The 19009-nt window shown below is 43.3% G+C and overlaps 1 protein-coding gene across 2 annotated transcripts in view; it reads left to right on the forward strand.

Moving 5' to 3' along the window:
- The window catches only part of ATP2C2 (ATPase secretory pathway Ca2+ transporting 2), a 28015-nt gene extending 9085 nt beyond the window's left edge, over window positions 1–18930 (forward strand). The window contains exons 4-27 of one of the 2 annotated variants that reach the window (XM_072872462.1): window positions 1338–1427; window positions 1510–1545; window positions 1638–1699; window positions 2881–2989; window positions 3070–3219; window positions 3313–3381; window positions 4243–4318; window positions 4564–4630; window positions 5881–6005; window positions 8025–8122; window positions 8857–8958; window positions 9781–9870; window positions 11310–11411; window positions 11985–12141; window positions 13528–13698; window positions 14324–14421; window positions 14507–14557; window positions 15039–15205; window positions 15861–15929; window positions 16012–16128; window positions 16810–16957; window positions 17561–17656; window positions 17968–18109; window positions 18818–18930. In XM_072872462.1, coding sequence (XP_072728563.1) covers window positions 1338–1427; window positions 1510–1545; window positions 1638–1699; window positions 2881–2989; window positions 3070–3219; window positions 3313–3381; window positions 4243–4318; window positions 4564–4630; window positions 5881–6005; window positions 8025–8122; window positions 8857–8958; window positions 9781–9870; window positions 11310–11411; window positions 11985–12141; window positions 13528–13698; window positions 14324–14421; window positions 14507–14557; window positions 15039–15205; window positions 15861–15929; window positions 16012–16128; window positions 16810–16957; window positions 17561–17656; window positions 17968–18109; window positions 18818–18930 — 2505 coding nt within the window. Of the gene's footprint in view, window positions 1–1337; window positions 1428–1509; window positions 1546–1637; window positions 1700–2880; window positions 2990–3069; window positions 3220–3312; window positions 3382–4242; window positions 4319–4563; window positions 4631–5880; window positions 6006–8024; window positions 8123–8856; window positions 8959–9780; window positions 9871–11309; window positions 11412–11984; window positions 12142–13527; window positions 13699–14323; window positions 14422–14506; window positions 14558–15038; window positions 15206–15860; window positions 15930–16011; window positions 16129–16809; window positions 16958–17560; window positions 17657–17967; window positions 18110–18738; window positions 18747–18817 lie in introns of those variants that run through there. The other variant, XM_072872463.1, reaches the window with a different exon arrangement.
- Window positions 18931–19009: the final 79 nt, after the last annotated feature.

Below are 19009 nucleotides of genomic sequence, written 5' to 3' on the forward strand. Positions count from 1 at the left end.
ACACGGTGCCATGCACAGTGAAGATCCATGATTTCAAACCAGCTGCCCTCAAAAAGCCAGGCAGAAGGTGGTATTTGCTATCTTGTTTTTCCCCAGCTGAGTTACCCTTGAGTTTTGCTTTTATGAGCTGGTTCTCATCCGTATTTAATGCATCTTCCACCTCTCTTTTAGAGCTTTTAACCAAACAAGGGTCTTTTTTTTGTTTATTTTCAAGCAGCAATTTGACTGATTTTCTTCTTGCTTAGCTGGATCATGAAGATTTTAGTTGCTTTGAAAGACTTTAATTTTATTTCATGGATTATCCCTTTTTTCCTATGTGATCAATATTCTTTAAGCACTTTGTAATCATCACCAAGTCTCTTCAAGGATTCTTTTATTCTTAATAAAGAAGTGAGGTGGTGCTTTTTTTCTGCTCATCCTTAACAAGCCCCTTCTCCTACGGGGACACCAAACGAACTCCTTATGCATCTCTGATCCTTCCACAACCTGTTGGTCTCTCTGGAAGAGCTGCTTGGGGTCCCACACCATTCACACCTCTGCACTCGAGCGTCGTCCCTCAGCAGACACTTGACGTGGCTTCTTCCAGCTGCTATTTTTCTAAAGCATCCCCTTCGGCCCAGTCTTTCTAAAGAGAAACGAAGGGACTTTCACCTTTGGCTTCAGCAAGGAATAAATTTAAACCTTGGCTTTCCTACCGTGCATCGCCACACATCTGTTACCCAAAACAGGCAGTCTTCTCTTTGCCTGACTTAATTCCTTTACATCAATTCCCACATTAGCTGAACGGAGCTGTAACTTTCTCAGGTAGGAGAAAGGTCCTTAAAATCTGTGTTTAAAAGTGAAAAAAGTGAGGATCTGATTCCCACAGCCCTGGGTCCAGCACAGAGTTTGGCAGAGTAATTGAAGAAAAAAAAAAAAAGAATAAAAAAGAAGGAGGATTTCTGGTTTCAAATTCTAAGAAGACAATGAAGTTTTTGTTTGTACCTATCGTGCCTCTGAGGAGCTTTTAGAGTCAGTCCTGTGCTGTATGTCTGCAAAGGCAAGCTTTGCCTGTGCAAGAAGGGAAAAGAAAGGAAACTCATGTCTTTTGGTGTGAGCCTCTGCCTTGTCCTGCTGGTCCCTGACGCTGTCTGTCCCCTGTACGGGTGCAGGATCCGGCCTCAGCCCAGCCACAGGTGCTGCACCCTCTCTGTCCGGGCAGAGCGATGCTGCTGTCATGAGCAAGGAGGGTCTCTGCAGCAAAACCACGTCTAATCCTTTCTGAAGAGGTCTGAGGCCAGCTCAGCTTCAGCAGTGCCATATTTAACTTTATATTGCAATTTGTTTCTTTTTTTCAGTTTAAGAATCCCCTCATTCTCTTGTTGCTGGCTTCCGCTTTAGTAAGTGTCATCACGAAGGAATACGAGGACGCCGCGAGCATCGCCATGGTAGGTGGTACCTCTCCTGCAGCCCAACCCTTCGCTCTCTGAAGCTGGTGTGCCCACGCCTGTAATGCCTCTTTGTTCGCAGGCGGTGCTCATCGTGGTCACCGTGGCCTTCATCCAGGTACGTCAGCCGGAGCTCAGCTCTGCGGCTGGGGCTGTCATGAGCAAGCCCGCTCGTGTAACTTGGCTTTCTTCTCCTTTCTCGTTTAAAAGGAATATCGCTCGGAAAAATCTCTGGAAGAACTTAACAAGCTGGTGCCTCCTGAGTGCAACTGGTGAGGCATGCCTGGCTCGATGGGTTTTAGCAGGGTTTGGGGTACGAGGGCAGAACCGACCGGTGAAGAAAATTACTTTGGGTTGTCATGCACGTAATGAGAACCCGGTGTCTGGAAGGGTGGCTCCGTGTGTGAGTGCAGCCGTGAGGCACGGTGAAAGGGGATGAAATAACTCTGATTTTTAAAGTAGACACCCAGTGGAATTGAATAAATACTGAGAGACAGGAGGGTCCCAGAAATGTCCCGCTCCACACCCCACATAAGGGTCCCTGCAGCCCCTTGCGTGCCGCTGACTCCCCATGCAGGAAAAACCTCACCTGCATATTTTTTTGGCTTTAGGATAGTTTTGCCCCCAGAAGATCGGCACAAAACAGCTTATGAGTGGAGGTGCACGTGGGCTGGGGTTCCTCGCCCACGCCTGGCGGTCGCTGTACGTACGTGCCGGGCACGGGCACGCCAGGCGTTTCGGTGCAGATCGGCCACACGCGAGCGCAGTCACGCCATTGCCCATGGACCAGTTGCAGGCTGTATCAGATACCGCTTCCCTGACTGCTTTGATGTTGGTATCAGTGCTTCAGATTACAGGAAACACTTTTCCTATTTATGTCTTTGCAAAGCAGTTTTGTCACGGCCAACATTAAATAAGGTGTGAGGCTCAGAGAAACCTTGCACTGCAAAAGCAGCGTGGGGTTTTCTTCTGGTCCAAAGTTCACCCAGGTTTGGATCTCACAAGCGCCACTGTTTGTTCTTTATGTATTTATGATATGACACCATAAGCTTCTAACTATTTGAAAGGCTGTACTTTTAATACAATAGTGAAATGCCAGCGGTAATTCTAGCTTTAAAAAGCTTCTTTTTAGGTTAAAGAATCTACATTTCATTATTTAAAGCATGAGCCACAGGAAAGCCACTCCTATCTACTGTATAAGTACTGTTTAAGTCACTTATTGCTGAAATGCAAGTCTTCCATAACCTGCCCATCTGTTTATGAATTAAAACTGAGCCCAAACTGAACATAATCATCTCTCCTCATCGTTATGAAGGTTTTATCTTCTTATTTACTTTGGAAGCTCTTTGGGGCAGGGCTCTTGCTTTCTTGCCAGTCATATTCCCAAGCCTGCAGAGGAATAAAAACTTCACAGCCTGGTTTCCTTTCTTGTTTTTCCATTTGTCTAATGTAGCCTAAGGGAAGGAAAACTGCAGCATCTTCTAGCGCGAGAGCTTGTGCCTGGAGATATCATATACCTGTCTGTCGGCGACAGGGTTCCTGCAGACCTCAGGCTGATAGAGGTAAATACAGCTATACGTACAAGAGCCGGGTTTGGAAATTTCTTGTCTTAACAGTGCCAGAAATGTGCCTTTTTAATTAGGTTACAGATCTGCTGGTGGATGAATCCAGTTTTACCGGAGAAGCTGAGCCTTGCAACAAGACTGACAGTGTCTTACTGGAAGCCGGAGACATAACCACGCTGAGCAACGTTGTTTTCATGGGGACCCTGGTGCGATACGGGAAGGGAAAAGTGAGTCCTGTCAGCCTCAATCTTTTCCTTGACATTAGTTACGGAATCTCTAGATTTTTTTCATCTCCCCCTCTCTTTTTTCCTTCTTTTCAGGGCGTAGTTATTGGGACGGGTGAAAATTCACAGTTTGGAGAGGTGTTCAAAATGATGCAAGCTGAAGAGGTAAAGAAGTCTCTGTGTCTCTCTGGAAATGGTGGATGTTCTGGATGAAAGTTTGTGAGGAGGAGCAGTTCCAAGAGTTAATGCACTGAGTTCATTTCTGTTTCTGCTGCAAAACTGAGGGACACCAAAGTGCTGTATCTGAGTGTGTAACTGAGGGACACCAAAGTGCTGTATCCCAAAAAGCTTATAAGCAGGATTTAGGCTTCTAAATCCAGACTTGTGATGCTCAGCTTGCGTCTAACTTGGTAGTCACCCAAACATCATGGTTTCTTCTTCCTACCACCCCCCCTTTCCACTATGTATATGAAATTTGACTTCTAAACCTGCCAAAATTCCATAGGCCAGAGCTCTGAGCTAACGCAGATGAGGGTCTAGAACCTAGTTAACTCTTGATCCATTAATGCAAGAAATCAGGGCAAGGCCGAAGTAGACACTTCTGGGTAACGTACGTGCAAAGCCTCTGGGACAGGGATGGCAGTCCAGACTTTTTATCCCTGTCCCAGAGGCTTTGCACATACATTATCCAGTCCTGGACTCAATCGCTAAGGTCCTTTTCTGATTTAGCCCTTAGTCTTTCTCTGCTTTGGCTCCCCAGATATAATTGAATATAATTCTTCTTTTTCTCCCACTTTTGGCCTGTCTTGAGTGCATTGAGGCAGAGACTCGCTCCCTGCGGGACGGTCTGTGCCCAGCAGACCCCAGTGGGGGTTTGGGGTAGGTAAGCACTAGGGTATATCGGGCAGCTCTAGGGAGCACAGTAATGATAACCAGGACTGTGTGCGTCAGTCGTTCTGGGCTGAGTGTCATCTTCTTACCTTACATAACAAGCAAAGAAAACCAGCTATACTCTAATGTTTCCAGACGCCCAAAACACCGCTCCAGAAAAGCATGGACAGATTGGGGAAGCAACTCACTCTTTTCTCCTTCGGCATAATCGGTGAGTCGGACACAATGCTCATACTTGCATGGTCAGCTGTGAAAGCCCTCGGTGCTCCAGGGCCACTTTTTTCAGAAGTACTTGTTGATGTGGGTTACCTGGACATTGGGGGTTCAAGCAGAGTCACCTTGGAAGGAGAGATATGGGGGCCTCATGGCATACTCAGTTCCCCAACAACAGCTAAAGCAGGTTAGAGATTTATAAATTTCTTGAAGTTTTTTAATCGGATGGTTTTCCCCCACCAGGTTTAATAATGCTTATTGGCTGGTTACAAGGGAAGCATCTCCTCAGCATGTTCACGATTGGAGTTAGGTGAGGACTGGAGAGCACCTTTCTCTTTGATTTCTAATGAACCATGTCCCAGGGAATTCCCTGTTCAAAACAATGGACATTGCACAAAAGAGAGCTTGAGTAAGACCCTTCTTAAATACATATTGATCTTGCACTGGTGAAATTAATGTGAGCTTTACAACAGAGTTTAGTAGAAAAAAAAACAAAAGCAAGTTTGAGGGTTTCTTTAATTCTGGAAATCAGTATTTTTTAAATCTTCACTGGTTTTCCCACCTCATCCTGCTGTGAATGTCCTTTCCGGTCTGTACTATGAATTTAGTGGGAGTGTAGCAACAGCAAATATTAGTCTTTGCTGTTCTTACTGGATTTACGTCTAAAGATAGGAATGTGCATTTCATGCGGCATAAAAACCATGCACAACCTCTTAATCAAGCATAATAAACCACGTGTTTTTAGTAGTACCCATAAAACCTGTTGTTTGGTGTTCTCATGACTCTAAAATCAAGCCTTTAAAAAAAAAAACAACTTTTCTATGGAAATAAAAACAAAACCACAGATGAGGAGACAACAGAGAAGCCGAACTGGCTCAGTGCCCACCTTTCTGTCTCCTGAGGGGATGTGGTGGCAAAGAAAAGTGGTTAAGCCTCAGTTTTGGAGAGCAGCCTATTGTTTCTAAAGCCCTCCTTAGTTACTTCTTGCACATATCTAGAAATGTTCAGAGTTACCCAAGGAATAACTAAGGGACAGATACAGACTGTGTCCAGATTTTCTAGCATGTCAGGTGTTGCAGGTTTTGATGTTGCTCCAATTCAGTGTGTGCAGCACGGGGAGATGATTCTGTCCTGCCATTGCTTGTACCCACATGTAAGAGAGGAGATGAGGGGCTGCATGTAGCCAGGAGACAGTAGCTAACGTGTGAGCCACGATGCCAAGGAATATTCAACTTCCATTCTCAGAAAGTTAAATAAATGAAATGAAATCCAACCCCTAAATCCCTGCTTAGCCAGAAATTAATGCTCTTTGGCAATGTAAAGAAGGAAAGTAATTGCTCTGGCAAAATCATCCAGAAAAAGGTTGAAGGGTTGGATAAATATCCTGCTTTTGTATTTACAGTCTGCCAGGAGTCCCAGTGGTTAGCACTGCACGCTGCCATTCAGATATGCACGTATAAGCAGGAAAACTCACCCCATAAAATGTCCCTTTGACCTGTTTTGGTCAGTACTTGTAGTTTGACCCCTGCGTTGAAGCTGTTTTCTCTCCGCTGTCCCCAGCCTGGCGGTGGCTGCCATCCCAGAGGGCCTTCCCATCGTGGTCACTGTAACGCTGGTGCTGGGCATTCTCCGGATGGCCAAGAAAAGGGTGATTGTGAAGAAGCTGCCCATAGTAGAAACCTTAGGTAAGGCTGCAAATGGGCCACACGGCTTGGTCATCTGCCAGGCTTCGAAATCTGAACTGAATAGCAACAGGCTGGGCAAGTGAGCCTTGGTCTAATGAAAAAAAAAAAATTTGGAATATGCTTACTGGGACAAAGCAACCCACTCAGACTTAAATACATTTTCTACCCTGTGTGTCTCACCCTTTTCCCTTATTTTAGTGATATTAACACAGGCAGGTGCTAGGAATGGTGCAACCCAACCCATGGCACTGTCCGGTGGGGAGCAGAGCCCCTCTGCAGACATGCATGCCCTGCTCGGGTTTGAAAGGCTTGGTTTCTCCTTCCTCCCCATTCTGTGGGATCATCCTGCATGTCCACCCTGTCCACTTCTTCAGTATCTGGCTAAAAAAATCTTTTTTTAGCCCCTCAGCCCCTCAAGTCGAGCTTAGTGGCATAAACAAAACTATTTGTCCTTCTGCAGCCTGTGCAGCCATCTCCCTGATATCCAGAGTCATGGAAAACAGGGACAGAGAGGACCTCGAGAAGGCATCCAGCCCATCCCCACAACTGCAGGGCAGAATGAACTGTAATGAAATTATTCTCCCTTATCTTCAAATTGTCCCTTGTTCCTAGGTCTTTGTATTCCAGGCTTTGCTGCTCTGACCTTGGTCAGTATGGCAGTTATATGAAGGAGAAGACATGTTGTGTACTTAGTACCACTCATTTAAAAGTACACTAAATGCCAAGCCTGGCCCGTGCAGTCACAAATATCTGCTGCACAGCCGAATCCTTCAGCTAAAATCTGCCTTCCTTGGAAATGGTGCTATTGTTTGATCTGCCCTTGTTTGTTCTGCAGTTAAGGAATCTTATCACCCTTATTTTATTGTATCTGCCCTGACCCAGGACATCTGAAACGGCCTTATCGCATGAAGAATTTCGTTCTGGTAGGGCTGTGCCCAAATAGGTGTAACTGCCAGATGCCCGGCTACTCTGCAAGACAGTCTAAGCACGGCAAAAACTCTACTCTCCCACACATTAATTGTGCCATGTCTGTTAAACTTCTGAAAAGGAGAAAAACAATCCTTCTTCTTTATCTGATTCTTTAATTGCCACTAACTAAAAATGAAATATTGGAGGTGATAGCTTTGCTCTGTGCTAATCCTTCAAAACGGCAATTAATTTAATGGCAGCCCAATCTGCTTTATTCTCTCCAGGCTTTTCCCTGGTGGTCATCATGCTCATGGGGTCTGTGCCTAAGCAGCGTGGCCATCTCCAGAGCCAGGGAAGATATTCAGACTTAGAAGGGAGCTGGAGTCTGATTCTTCTTTGCATTAAAGTCATTTTTTTTCCCTTCTTAGGAGTGGAAACTAGCCTGAACGTGGTGACTCTGCTAATTCACTCCTTTGCTGTATTGTAAACGGTGTAAACGGGCCCTGGAAGAAATGTGCTTTACTGAAGCAGGATTGTCACAGAGCAGAGCACGAGTGGGGCAGCTCCTGCTCTTAGCTGTGGATTTTTAAGTCTTTTTTGTAGCAGTCTTTAACACATCTACCCTCACAATCCCTTGGTGAGGCAGGGAAGGGCTGCTATTCCTGATTTAGAGAAGCAAGGGTTAAATGTCCCGTCTGAGGAAGCATGTGGCAGAGTGGGAATTTGATACGTCTTTTCAGAATATAACAGCTGTTCTGTTGCGCGATATTGCAGCTCAGAAACATTGATCGACTCCCTGGAGCTCAGTGCCTTCTCTGACTGCCCACCATATGATGCTCAAGACCATGTGGCCCTCTTCTAATGTCTCCTACCACATCTTGCATCCAAATTATGCGCATGGTACCCTGACATGCACTCAAATCCTTTCCTTACAACACCCTGTTAGGAAACTCATCCATTTCTTGGTATTTTCTCACTTGGTATTTTCTCTTTTCTCACTGGTGCAGTTTGAGTAACATAAGGGAAACATGTTCTCCCTCCTCTGGGGCCCTGAATCTCATTACTCAGTTGCATTATTTATTGTTCTGATTAAAAACTTTCCTGCATCAGGTTGCTGCAATGTCATCTGCTCAGATAAGACAGGCACTCTGACAGCCAACGAGATGACGGTGACTCGGCTCGTGACCTCGGATGGGTTCCAGGCAGAGGTATGGCCGAGACGGTAATACGGACTTTCCTGTTCAAGCTCAGCGGGGCCAATTTGCTTTTAGCTCGATTAGGCCCAAATCAGGGATGCTGAGTCAGTCCCAAAACAAGCAGTTTCTTGCACATCACCGGTTCCATTCAGAGAAGGGACTTTTGCAATGCTGGAGACAGGCAGGAGTGGGGCTGTCTACAAAAGCTGCTCAGATGCCATAAACAAAGATGTTCATTGGCATCATCTGCTGTTCTCTGCAATTATTGCAAATGCTGAAACCTGCCACTGACCCTTGTGGGCCCATCTTCTGTAGGAATATCTACTATACAAGTGACCTAATCCTTCTGCTTGGTTTATTTACTTGCATGCAAAGTGGGTGAAAAATGCAGGCGTGCAAAATGTAAGGCAGTGGAGACACAGGCCAGTCATCAGCAGGGTAAAACCAGTGAACCCACTGCTACCAAAGGGCTGGCTCTCTCGACTGAGCTGCAAGAGACTTCTGAACTCATGGCGAACAAGTTCTGTATAAGACAAGCTGATTCTTTTTGTTCCTATACAGCTATTGTAATATTATACTTCCGTTATCTGGAGCCTTTCCTATAAGCATTGCTTTGAGCTAGAAAGAATAGTCCCAGCATGCCTTCAAAATCAGAAATTTGCTCAAGTGCACCCCAATGTATACAGATGTAGTATCGTCCCGCCTGGCACTGGGAAATTTGCTCTTTCTGTCTCTCCCTTCCTCAGGTCAGCGGGGTGGGCTACAATGGAGAAGGAAATGTTTATCTTCTGCCGTCAAAGGAGATTCTTAAAGAATTTTCCAACATCTCAGTTGGGAAACTAGTGGAGGTAAGTATAAATTATGAACCAGCTTCTCCTATTTACATTCCATTTTCATTTGTACAGATCACTTCTGGTTATGAGTGTGAAACAAAAGACACTTTTGTAACTCTAAAAAGAACTGTCTTGCTAGAGCATTCTCGTGGAAAGGCTCTGAGTAATTGTGATACAATACCTGAAGCTTATGGGTGAAAGGTAGCAATCATAAGACATGTAAAGAGAGACCAGAGTCATCAGCTTAAAGTGTCAATGATATTTTGGATACAAATACAGTTCTGGCAGAGGAGAGACCGATTAATTTTACCACGTTCCGGTTTTTAGTGTGGACAGATTCTAGACTTTAGCTAGCTACATAGTCAATATATAAATGTACTGTGATGGTCTCTGGGTCTCATGTTAGCATTAAATAAAATCTTGCACATTCAACTGTAGGCTAAAGCGGAGTGTTTAGGTAGTGAAATGATCTGAGCTGGAATCTCAAATGGGGGTTAGGTCTTATTCTATCCATATTGCACATCAGAAGCAATAGTAGGAGAGACTAAGTTTTAGTTTTCATTATTTATCAAGCTGGTTAGATATATATCATGTTTTGCTTGATGTTAATTTATCCAAATTGTAACATTTTACCAAAATATTGGTGTATCCTATGGATTAAGTGGGTTTAGAAAGCACAAGAACTGATCTCAAGAGATGCTGTTATGGGGAATAGCACATCTTTTGGGATGTGGCTCCTTTCATTCTCCAATCTCTCATTATTTCATTTGAAGAGATGAAAAAGCTATGAATTTAGTTACGAAAAAATAAACCATGTAAATATGACCCTTTCTCTAGGCTGGCTGTGTAGTCAATAATGCCATTATCAGGAAAAATGGTGTGATGGGACAGCCCACAGAAGGAGCTCTCATTGCCCTTGCAATGAAGGTAAGATTGTTAAGATTTAAAGTCTTCCAGAAATTAAAAAAAAAAAAAAAGACCTGGAATGGTTAGGTCTGAGAGCAGTGATCAGACTTCTTTAAAGTCCCCAGACTGGTTTTAGTCTTTCCTTGTCTCTTCTCCCCAAGGTCATAGATGTGGGAGGTAAACCCCCATGTAACTCCCATGTAAACCTCTTGTCACGGATAAACACCTTCCCAGAGCTGCTGTGCTAACAGCAATAATCGTTTTGCTTGGTTAATCTGCGCAATTACGCTGCTTAATGGATTTCTTTCGGGCTCAGAACGGACTGCCTTTTTTATATTTCCTGCACATGCCAATTAAGAGTTCAGGAGGAAGACAGAGGAGTGAAAAATGAGCAACAGGCCATATGAAAAAGCATGGCAGAGGGTCATCATTGATTTGGGTCATCTGCTAGCTTTTTACTTTTTTCTAGTCACAGTTATGTAAAACAAGAATTTTTGATGAATATTGCATTCATGCTCATAGGCAGAGGGCCATAAAACACCTCAAGGTATCATCTCATCAGCATTACGCAGCCTGTGATCCACAGGTTGGGCTGTAAAGCACAGAAGGTGCCTGATGAAATGATGCACCTGCAAACATCTGTTCTTACCTCCTGTTTTTAAAGCTTGTAACTCTAACAGTGAAACCATCTTTTTTTTTTTTTTTAAAACAATGACACTTTATTTCCCTAAATGCTAAATTAAAATCTTCCTTCTGCTCCACCATTCAGTAGCCAAGCAATAGCAGAATACGAGGAGGGTTGTCTCTTCTATTTTTTTTTTATTTTTTAGTTTGGTGGGAGGCAGAGGAGAGAGAGACTGGAACCTACTTCTGATCGCTACCGCTGCGCCTAGAGCACCGCGCGGGCTGCTAAAGCAGGCGTGTATCGATTTGGCCTGTCGTACTTCATAGCTGAAGGGTCTTCTTGTGGCGAATTGCTTTTTGAGTTTAACCCATCAGGAAATAATTTGAAACCACGTCCATGATTGACCATTCAGTTATTTGCAATTTCTTTTTCTTCCAAGAAGGGTGGCTGGGAAATAACCTAAGTGGGGGAGGCTGAGCTTGGGCTGGAAGAAACCTGCTCTGCCCATCCCTTAGCCGCAGGTTTGGGGAAAGGACTTGAGCCTCCTTTGACCCAAAGCCCCACCGAGACAGCAGTGCAGCTCCCTAGTTCTTGCAAAAGTCAACAGGGATCGAGCTTCAAACTCCAGTTTAATTTGTCCCGTATCAAAAGCACCAAAAGGAAAAGATGGGTTTGAAAAATGAGTTTTACTCTCCCCATGCTTTCTCTTGAGCTCTGTGGTATGTGACTGCCTGCAAGTACGTGGTCAACAGTCAATGCTTGTCATATGGAAACTATATACAAGCTTTGGCATTGTTCAGCATTACAGTGCTCTTTTTGTTTTACCTTACTTTAGATGGAATTAGCTGACATAAAAGATACTTATGTAAGAAAGAAGGAAATTCCGTTTAGCTCTGAACAAAAGTGGATGGCTGTGAAATGCGCACTGAAAAATCAGGTAAAGCAAACAGTGGTGTTGGCTGGTTTCGTGTTTCTGATTGTGCACTTCAACAATGGGCATGAAATGGTATCTCTTTAACAAATAAGGTTTTCAGAAGTTAACTATGTCAGGAGAAAAACTGAACAAACCTCAAAATTCCCAGCTTGGGTGTAATTTTAGCTTGTAAAGCTGTGTTTGACTGGGAGAAGGTAATACTTTTCATATAGTTGTTTGAGCAGGAAAACAAAAGCTTTTCAGAGATAACTGACAGGGGAAGAAAGATACGACGTTTGGAAGAAAACGTTGGCCGTTTTTCCCTTACCGGGTTAAGGAGTGCATCTGGGCCGATCTTGTACTCCGGCTTAAAAACTCCCCAACCTTTTCATTACCATTCTGTCTGTGATGGCTGAACATGAAAAATGGCTAGAGCAAAAATATCACATCCTATAAATAATACATGCACCTGGGCATTTTACAGAACAGGTAAAAGAGCTTTTTTACCTAGGATGTAAAGCCTTATGTACTATCAGTATTTTTAAAATGTGCTTTTCTTTTTTTTTTGATAAAGCATATTATCTCCTTACTTTAAAGGATCAGGAAGATATTTACTTCATGAAAGGAGCATTTGAAGAAGTTATTCGATATTGCACTCTGTATAACAGCGGTGGCATCTCGTTATCGCTTACACCCCAGCAGAAAGCCTTCTACCAGCAGGAAGAGAAACGACTGGGCTCCTCAGGTCTACGGGGTCAGTCATTACTGTCTATGTCACTTAAGCTTACAGGTTATCATGCCCTAATACCTTTCTGCTCTGTTTTGGTCAGGATGGACAGAGGCTCAATCCTCAGCATCACTTGCATGATCTCTTATAATACTTGTGAGAGTTTGCCAGGCAGCCTGTCTTTGGTCTGCTGGATGCTTGCTTTCCACTAATCTTTTTTTGCTGGGTTTAAATGAGTGAGATTGAAAGCAGCTGAAAATAAGCATGGGAAATGCTGAATGTTTTTCCGCCATGGAGTGTTGCGATTGCCTGGGATACAGTCTGAATGTTGCATTGAAAATCTTTGCGCTGAACCTGATCTAAGTGCTGCTCTGCCAAGTTTAGCTTTTAGAGAAGCTGTTTCAAAAGCAACAAAAAGCAACTTTGAAAGGGGTTCAAAACATGGATTTGGGCACCGAGATTTTTATTTGAAGTTTGGTTCAATTCTTTATTAGGACCAAATCTAATGATCTCCTTTTGATCCTGACTGCATGTCAGTGCACAGCCCACAGAAGTTTTTATACACGTGTCATTTCCTTCATCACTAGAAACATCCTTTCAGAAACGTCTTAGAATTCACACAATAACAAAGGCACCGTCTCCTGTGCGTGTTCCCAGGATGTAAGTAGATGAGAACAAGTCTTGGCAGCCGGGTCTGGAAGATGGTATAGCTAATGTTCATATTCGCCAGCCCTGCGTCTTGCGGTTAGTAATTCCCGTATGGAGCTTGCTTTACAATATCGGAATCATCTGCCATTGTGAATGGCAACTTACTGCTCTGAAGAAAAGCGATTAGCTCGGGCAGCTGCTCCGAGCTTGAGATTCAATCATCAAAGCAACACTGACATGAACCCCTGGCAAAATATCCTTGAGTGATTTAAGAAAGATTGAATGATATGGTTAGGCACCAAGAACAGAAACAAAATGTTCAGAGCCTTGATGTTTACACGATGGAAGTTTCACTGGTTTAACTTAATTTACGTTTCACGTTTTTAGATTAAAAAGTTTAAGCTTTTACAGGAGCGCTATGGTTTAACACAGTAGTTTAATAGTGTCTGGTCTAGCATTGCACTGTCCCAATTTAATCCATCTGCGTTTAGGCAAGACTTGGTAGACAGATTTAAATTAAACAGAAATAAATCCTAAGAGAAACATGTGAAACAGAAACGCTCTGATTCAGATAAACTGGTATTGAGTGGACCAAATTTTTGTGTCTATACAAGATCTGAATATAATGACTAAAGATCTGGTTTTAATGACTTTTTCTGCTGGAAAACTAGCAAGTTAAGGTCTCCTCTAAATGTTCGTTTTAATGTATGGGAACACATTATTAATAATTTAGTCTTGTCTTCTTTTTTTCCTCTCTGTTTCTAGTTCTTGCTTTGGCTTCAGGTCCAGAACTTGGCAAAATGACATTTTTAGGTCTGGTTGGAATAATTGATCCCCCGAGGGCTGGAGTGAGAGAAGCTGTTCAAGTCCTTTTTGAGTCTGGTGTCTCAGTAAAGATGATAACTGGAGATGCCCTGGAAACTGCTGTGGCTATAGGTAGCAAGCTTCACTTCGTTCCTGTGGGTCTATATTATGTCTGTCAGATCCGACAAATCTTACGTCACTTAATAATCAACTTTATTATTCTTTTTGTGTGTGCAATAGAGGTTTTAAATGCCACTGAGTTCTTGCTTTTCCATTGAAACAAATCATATGAAATGCAGTAATAGAGCAGCTATGGACTATGGGACAAATTCCAGTAACTTAAGTCCACTATTTTAGCGCCAGAAATAGCAAAATCTCAGTGTAAGACCCTTCAACGAGACAGATGGTGTTGCTGGGATTATAGACTCCACTAATGTTTGGAGTGTGAGTATCTCTGTGCTTTCCATTTTTGCATTTTGCCATTAGAAATACACAGAGCACGCAGCAGAGAGGAGAGCAACAGATTTAGTATCAGCTGCAGTTCTGGGTACTGTATGGCTTCCGTAACTCCAGCTGAGTAAGGACAGGGTGACCAGCCCAGCTCAGAGCCAGAGTGCTGTGTGCCCTGGCAGATGCCCCACGTTCAGAAGTATTTCCCAGTAAATTCTTTAATTGCTGCCTCTGTTCTTTGAGTCAGGAAATAGTTGGCTTTTTCCAGAGCTGATGGGCAGATCTCATTTTGGGCTTTTCTTTGCAGGACAGAATATTGGTCTCTGCAATGGGAAGCTGAAAGCCATGTCTGGGGAAGAGCTGGACCAATTGGCAGAGGCAGAGCTATCATCCACTGTCAAAAATGTAATGGTTTTGATTACAAAAACAAGGCCGGGTTCCATTTCCAATAGCATCCATCTAATACAAGATTGTATTTTTTGTTTTTCAGGTTTCCATTTTCTTCAGAACAAGTCCAAAGCACAAACTAAAAATCATAAAGGTACTAAAAGCCTTTCAAATCCATTGTATGCCTCACAGAAACAAGGTGTAGGGGGTGCACCTCGGTTCTCTAGACCACCTGGTCTCCCAAGACAGGATCAAGCTAAAGGACCATGAAACCCAAGCTAGAGCATTGGCACTATTTACACCGAAGGCATTTGCATTTCTCTTGCAGACCTGGCCTGGGTCGTTTGAAAGGCACTAGTGAGATATTAGCAAGCATAGTATCAGGAGAATGATTTTTGAGGACTTTACTCCCTTCTTCTAACTCCTGCTGAAGTTGTGAGATACTCTATACTCCTGAAAATCCAGTCTCTTAATTTTTGGTCTGAGTTTTGTCCTCAGTGGTCTGCTGAATCTGCTTTACCCTCAAAGTCACGTAGCACTTCTGCTCTTCCAATACTATGTGCAAATCCTGTGATTGCCAACAGGACTTACAGGTCTTCTCCTGGCTTCAGTGTCTCGTCTCTCCACTCTCACAGGCTTTGCAGAGGGCTGGTGCTGTGGTGTCAATGACCGGAGATGGCGTTAACGATGCCGTGGCCCTTAAATCTGCCGATATTGGGATTGCAATGGGACAAGCTGGTACAGACGTCAGCAAAGAGGCTGCCAACATGATTCTCGTGGACGATGACTTCTCAACAGTAATGTAAGTTTAGCAACTTTCCTACTATCAGACACTTTCTTACTTCAGATACTTTCTGGCTATCCATTGCAACAAGTCTGTTATGTGACTAGCCCTGGAAATGATGCAAGACGCAGGACAGGTAAGTCAGCCGGCAGTAAGTGGAGATACCTAGTGTGGGTCTGGCTCATTTTCAGTTGCATGCACGGCAATGATTTTTTTGTTTCAAGTGGTGGTGACAAAGCTACCTTTCATCTGAAAGCCCTGGTTTCTCATTGCTGTAGCTAACTGGAGATGTGAAAGCACCTAGAAGCTGGGTAGATCGTAACTTGTGCTCTCTGCCTCATCCAGGCAGCTCAGAGGAAAAACCTGATTTGCAATGCTCTCTTGGTTCATAACAACAGAGGGAGTAAGCAGAGTAGAGTGAGGATATAAATAGGTCACGTGCCTGCTTTAAGAACCAAGACCTGGCCACGTGAACCAGGGTTTTCAGATCTACTGGTCCTGATAAAGTCATTTTAACTGAGGCGCTGCATTGATGTCCTTCTCCCAAGCTGGGGTCTGAATTTCATCTGAAATAAGTGCTAGAGGAGACAACTTGCATTTTGAGTGTCACAAGGAGCTCAATGTAAAATCGTGTGAGTACTAGTTATTTAATAAACTCTCCTCTCCCTTCCAGGAACGCAATAGAAGAGGGAAAAGGAATATTTTACAACATAAAAAATTTTGTCCGGTTCCAGTTGAGCACGTAAGTTCCTTTTTTCTTTGATTCCAGTGAAGGCACCTTTTAGGTGAGGCCATGCAGAATAATGTTCTTCTGTGCTTTGCAGGAGCATTTCAGCTTTGAGCCTAATTACTCTGTCAACAGTGCTCAACCTACCAAATCCACTCAATGCTATGCAGATCTTATGGATCAACATCATCATGGATGGGCCGCCAGCCCAGAGGTATGGAAGAGTCAAATGAGCAAAATATGCTCGGTTTTAATATGTCTGAATTTGGCTTAGGAACACAAGCTGTCATGATTTCTTATCAATGTGCCAATCATTTGGTGCTTAGATAAGACAAGTACTTTTGCTCCCTCCTGGTCCCTCCAAAAGTATTTCCTTCAGGTTTACTTGCGGTTTTACGTATTCCTGTTTTGTGGTGGAATCACTTAACTATGTCACTTTTTTACTACGAATGGTCTGTTGTCCTGAGTGCATCCCCTGCTAGCAGCCCTGCAGATCTGACCGGCAAGGGAATACTGGGTACATATGGGGGTATACACCCCAAAAATCACAAGACTTAGGAACCTCATCCACCTGCTAATTACAATTACTACCTCCACAACGCGGACGAGATGTTGTCCACAATCTCACAGCTAGCTCTTCGTCTGGGATGGGATACTGATATGATGCACTATGGTAGTCTAATATACCATTTTAGCAGCTCATTATGCAAAAAAGACCTTTGGCGTAGGTGTCGCAGACAAATCTGGGGCCCTATGTAACCCTGCCAGAATACTGGTGTCTCTCATGCCGTACTTCAAAGAATTTAATCCTCCAGATCATCCTGTTTTATCAACAGTACCGTTTCGGGATGATCCGCATTAACTAAACACGTCCCTCTGCTTCTCTTTGAGGCAGCTTGGGAGTTGAACCTGTTGATAGGGATACTATCAAACAGCCACCCCGATGTATCACAGATACTATACTCAGCAAATCACTGATCCTGAAAATCTTCATGTCAGCTATAATTATCATCAGTGGAACCCTCTTCGTCTTCTGGAAGGAGGTGAGGAAAATCTGCAAGCGTATCTTGTTTTCATCAGGGTGGAGAAGAAAGTGAAGGGCAATTTCTGAAGTACAGGCGAAGGACTTTCTGAAATGCATCCAGTGGGGAAGGATCAGTCCGGGCAGAGGGTTAAGTAACCAGGGTCACCTCCTACCTCTGCTTCTGCCTTCCTGTGTTGCCCCTAATTTGGAGCTTCCCGTCTAGAATGGGAAAACCATTACTTGATATGATTTCAATGCTTTAAGGTACTTTGCACCTCTAGCTTTCCATGTAAGTAGAAAATGCCAAGCACCTGAGTGCTATGAATTGCTGTTAGTAAATAGTGACTGTTACTATAGCAGCTTAAGTAATTTAATTTAGAATATGCTTTACTCAAATTCCACATCGGTTTAAGAATTTAAAACATGGTTGATAAGATCATAAACTCAACAACTAGCAGTGGGAAACTAATGCTATCTATAATGGGTAGAACTAGATTTATTCCTTTGTTTTACTACCCTTCGAATTGACTGGGGTCATTAAAGGGAATATGTAATTCATCTGTGGAATTGACATATTTTTGTAAGGCTTAACTAACCCCTGAATTTTTACATGTGCTTTCAGAATCCAAAAAGTGGCATAACTCCTCGAACCACAACAATGACTTTTACCTGTTTTGTGTTTTTTGACTTCTTCAATGCCCTGACATGCCGCTCTCAGGTGAGATCACTCTGTCAGCAATGATTTCTTGTCTCAAACCACTAACATAAACATTAGGATACTAGTATTTTGCAAAGGAAGGGGGTTTTTTAATGTCATTTAAAGCAGCACGATTTTTATCATCTGTAATAAATAGTTATCCATCATAGTTCAACTGCAACTACACTTTCAACTATGTAGCTCTGCCTAAATTAGCATTCATGTCACTTCAAAAAGTAATGGGGTTTACATGCAGAGAAACAGTGTGACACTCGAGTACCAACAGGAGATTGGGCAAGGTTACATTTCTCTTTTTTTTTCCCCTTCTCTAGACAAAGTTGATATTTGAAATAGGCTTTTTTCGAAACCGCATGTTCTTGTATTCTGTGCTTGGGTCATTTTTGGGACAGCTGGCTGTTATATACGTCCCTCCATTACAAAAGATCTTCCAGACGGAGAATTTAGAAGTGCTAGGTAAGTTGCAAAATAAATAATCTGTTGTTTTCATTAAAGCTATTTTAAAAAGCAGATGCCATTGCCACATTGTTACATGATAGCTCCCAACAGGTTGCTGGTAGGGGAAACCAATCAACAGCTCCTATACCTATATCCGTACACATAGCTATACACAAATAGGACTAGTATTTAGTGATATTATCCCGGTCTAGGTTTTGAATTTTGATTTACTGCACATAAATGCATGTAAATGGAGACATGCCAAGATTTTCCACGAGCTCCGTATGATGATATTTCTCTACATAAATCTATCTAGGATCATTATGCAGTCACTCCATTTTGAAAAAGCAGGGTGAACGTTTCCGAGCTGAAATGCAATGCATATTTTACCATTTGAACCAGTCTAAGCAAACTCTACCATACTACATTTTATTGCATCTGCATTAGGCATGTTGTTAGAAGCAGGGTTCAGGGATCCCAAATGATTAACGTAGAGGTTACCACCCACCAAGTGGACTACACCCACTGACTGCATGGGTATTCCTTGGCTATCATCGCAGTCATTTCTCTAATTCTACAGCTAGCAAAGGCATAGCTAGGCCATGCATCTATGGAGTTACACCAGCACAAATATCTACTGCAGAAAGGCCCTTAACTGGGGATTCCTGCCCAGCACAAAATCCAGCTGTCCACTGTGCTCATCTCCGCTCTGTTTCCTCTCGGCAGACCTGCTGTTTCTGACCGGCCTGGCTTCCTCAGTTTTCATTGTGTCCGAGTTGGTCAAACTCTGTGAAAAACGCTGCTGCCGACCAAAGCACACAAAGGGATGTCATAACTGATGCAAATGTCCTCTAAAGACATACTTGGAACAGAGCTGTGATGCTGGATAATCCAAATGCACCATCTTCTGACACCGCA

The sequence above is a fragment of the Ciconia boyciana genome, chromosome 9 (genome assembly GCF_034638445.1).
Source record: "Ciconia boyciana chromosome 9, ASM3463844v1, whole genome shotgun sequence".
In the NCBI taxonomy this organism is placed as follows: Eukaryota; Metazoa; Chordata; class Aves; order Ciconiiformes; family Ciconiidae; genus Ciconia; species Ciconia boyciana.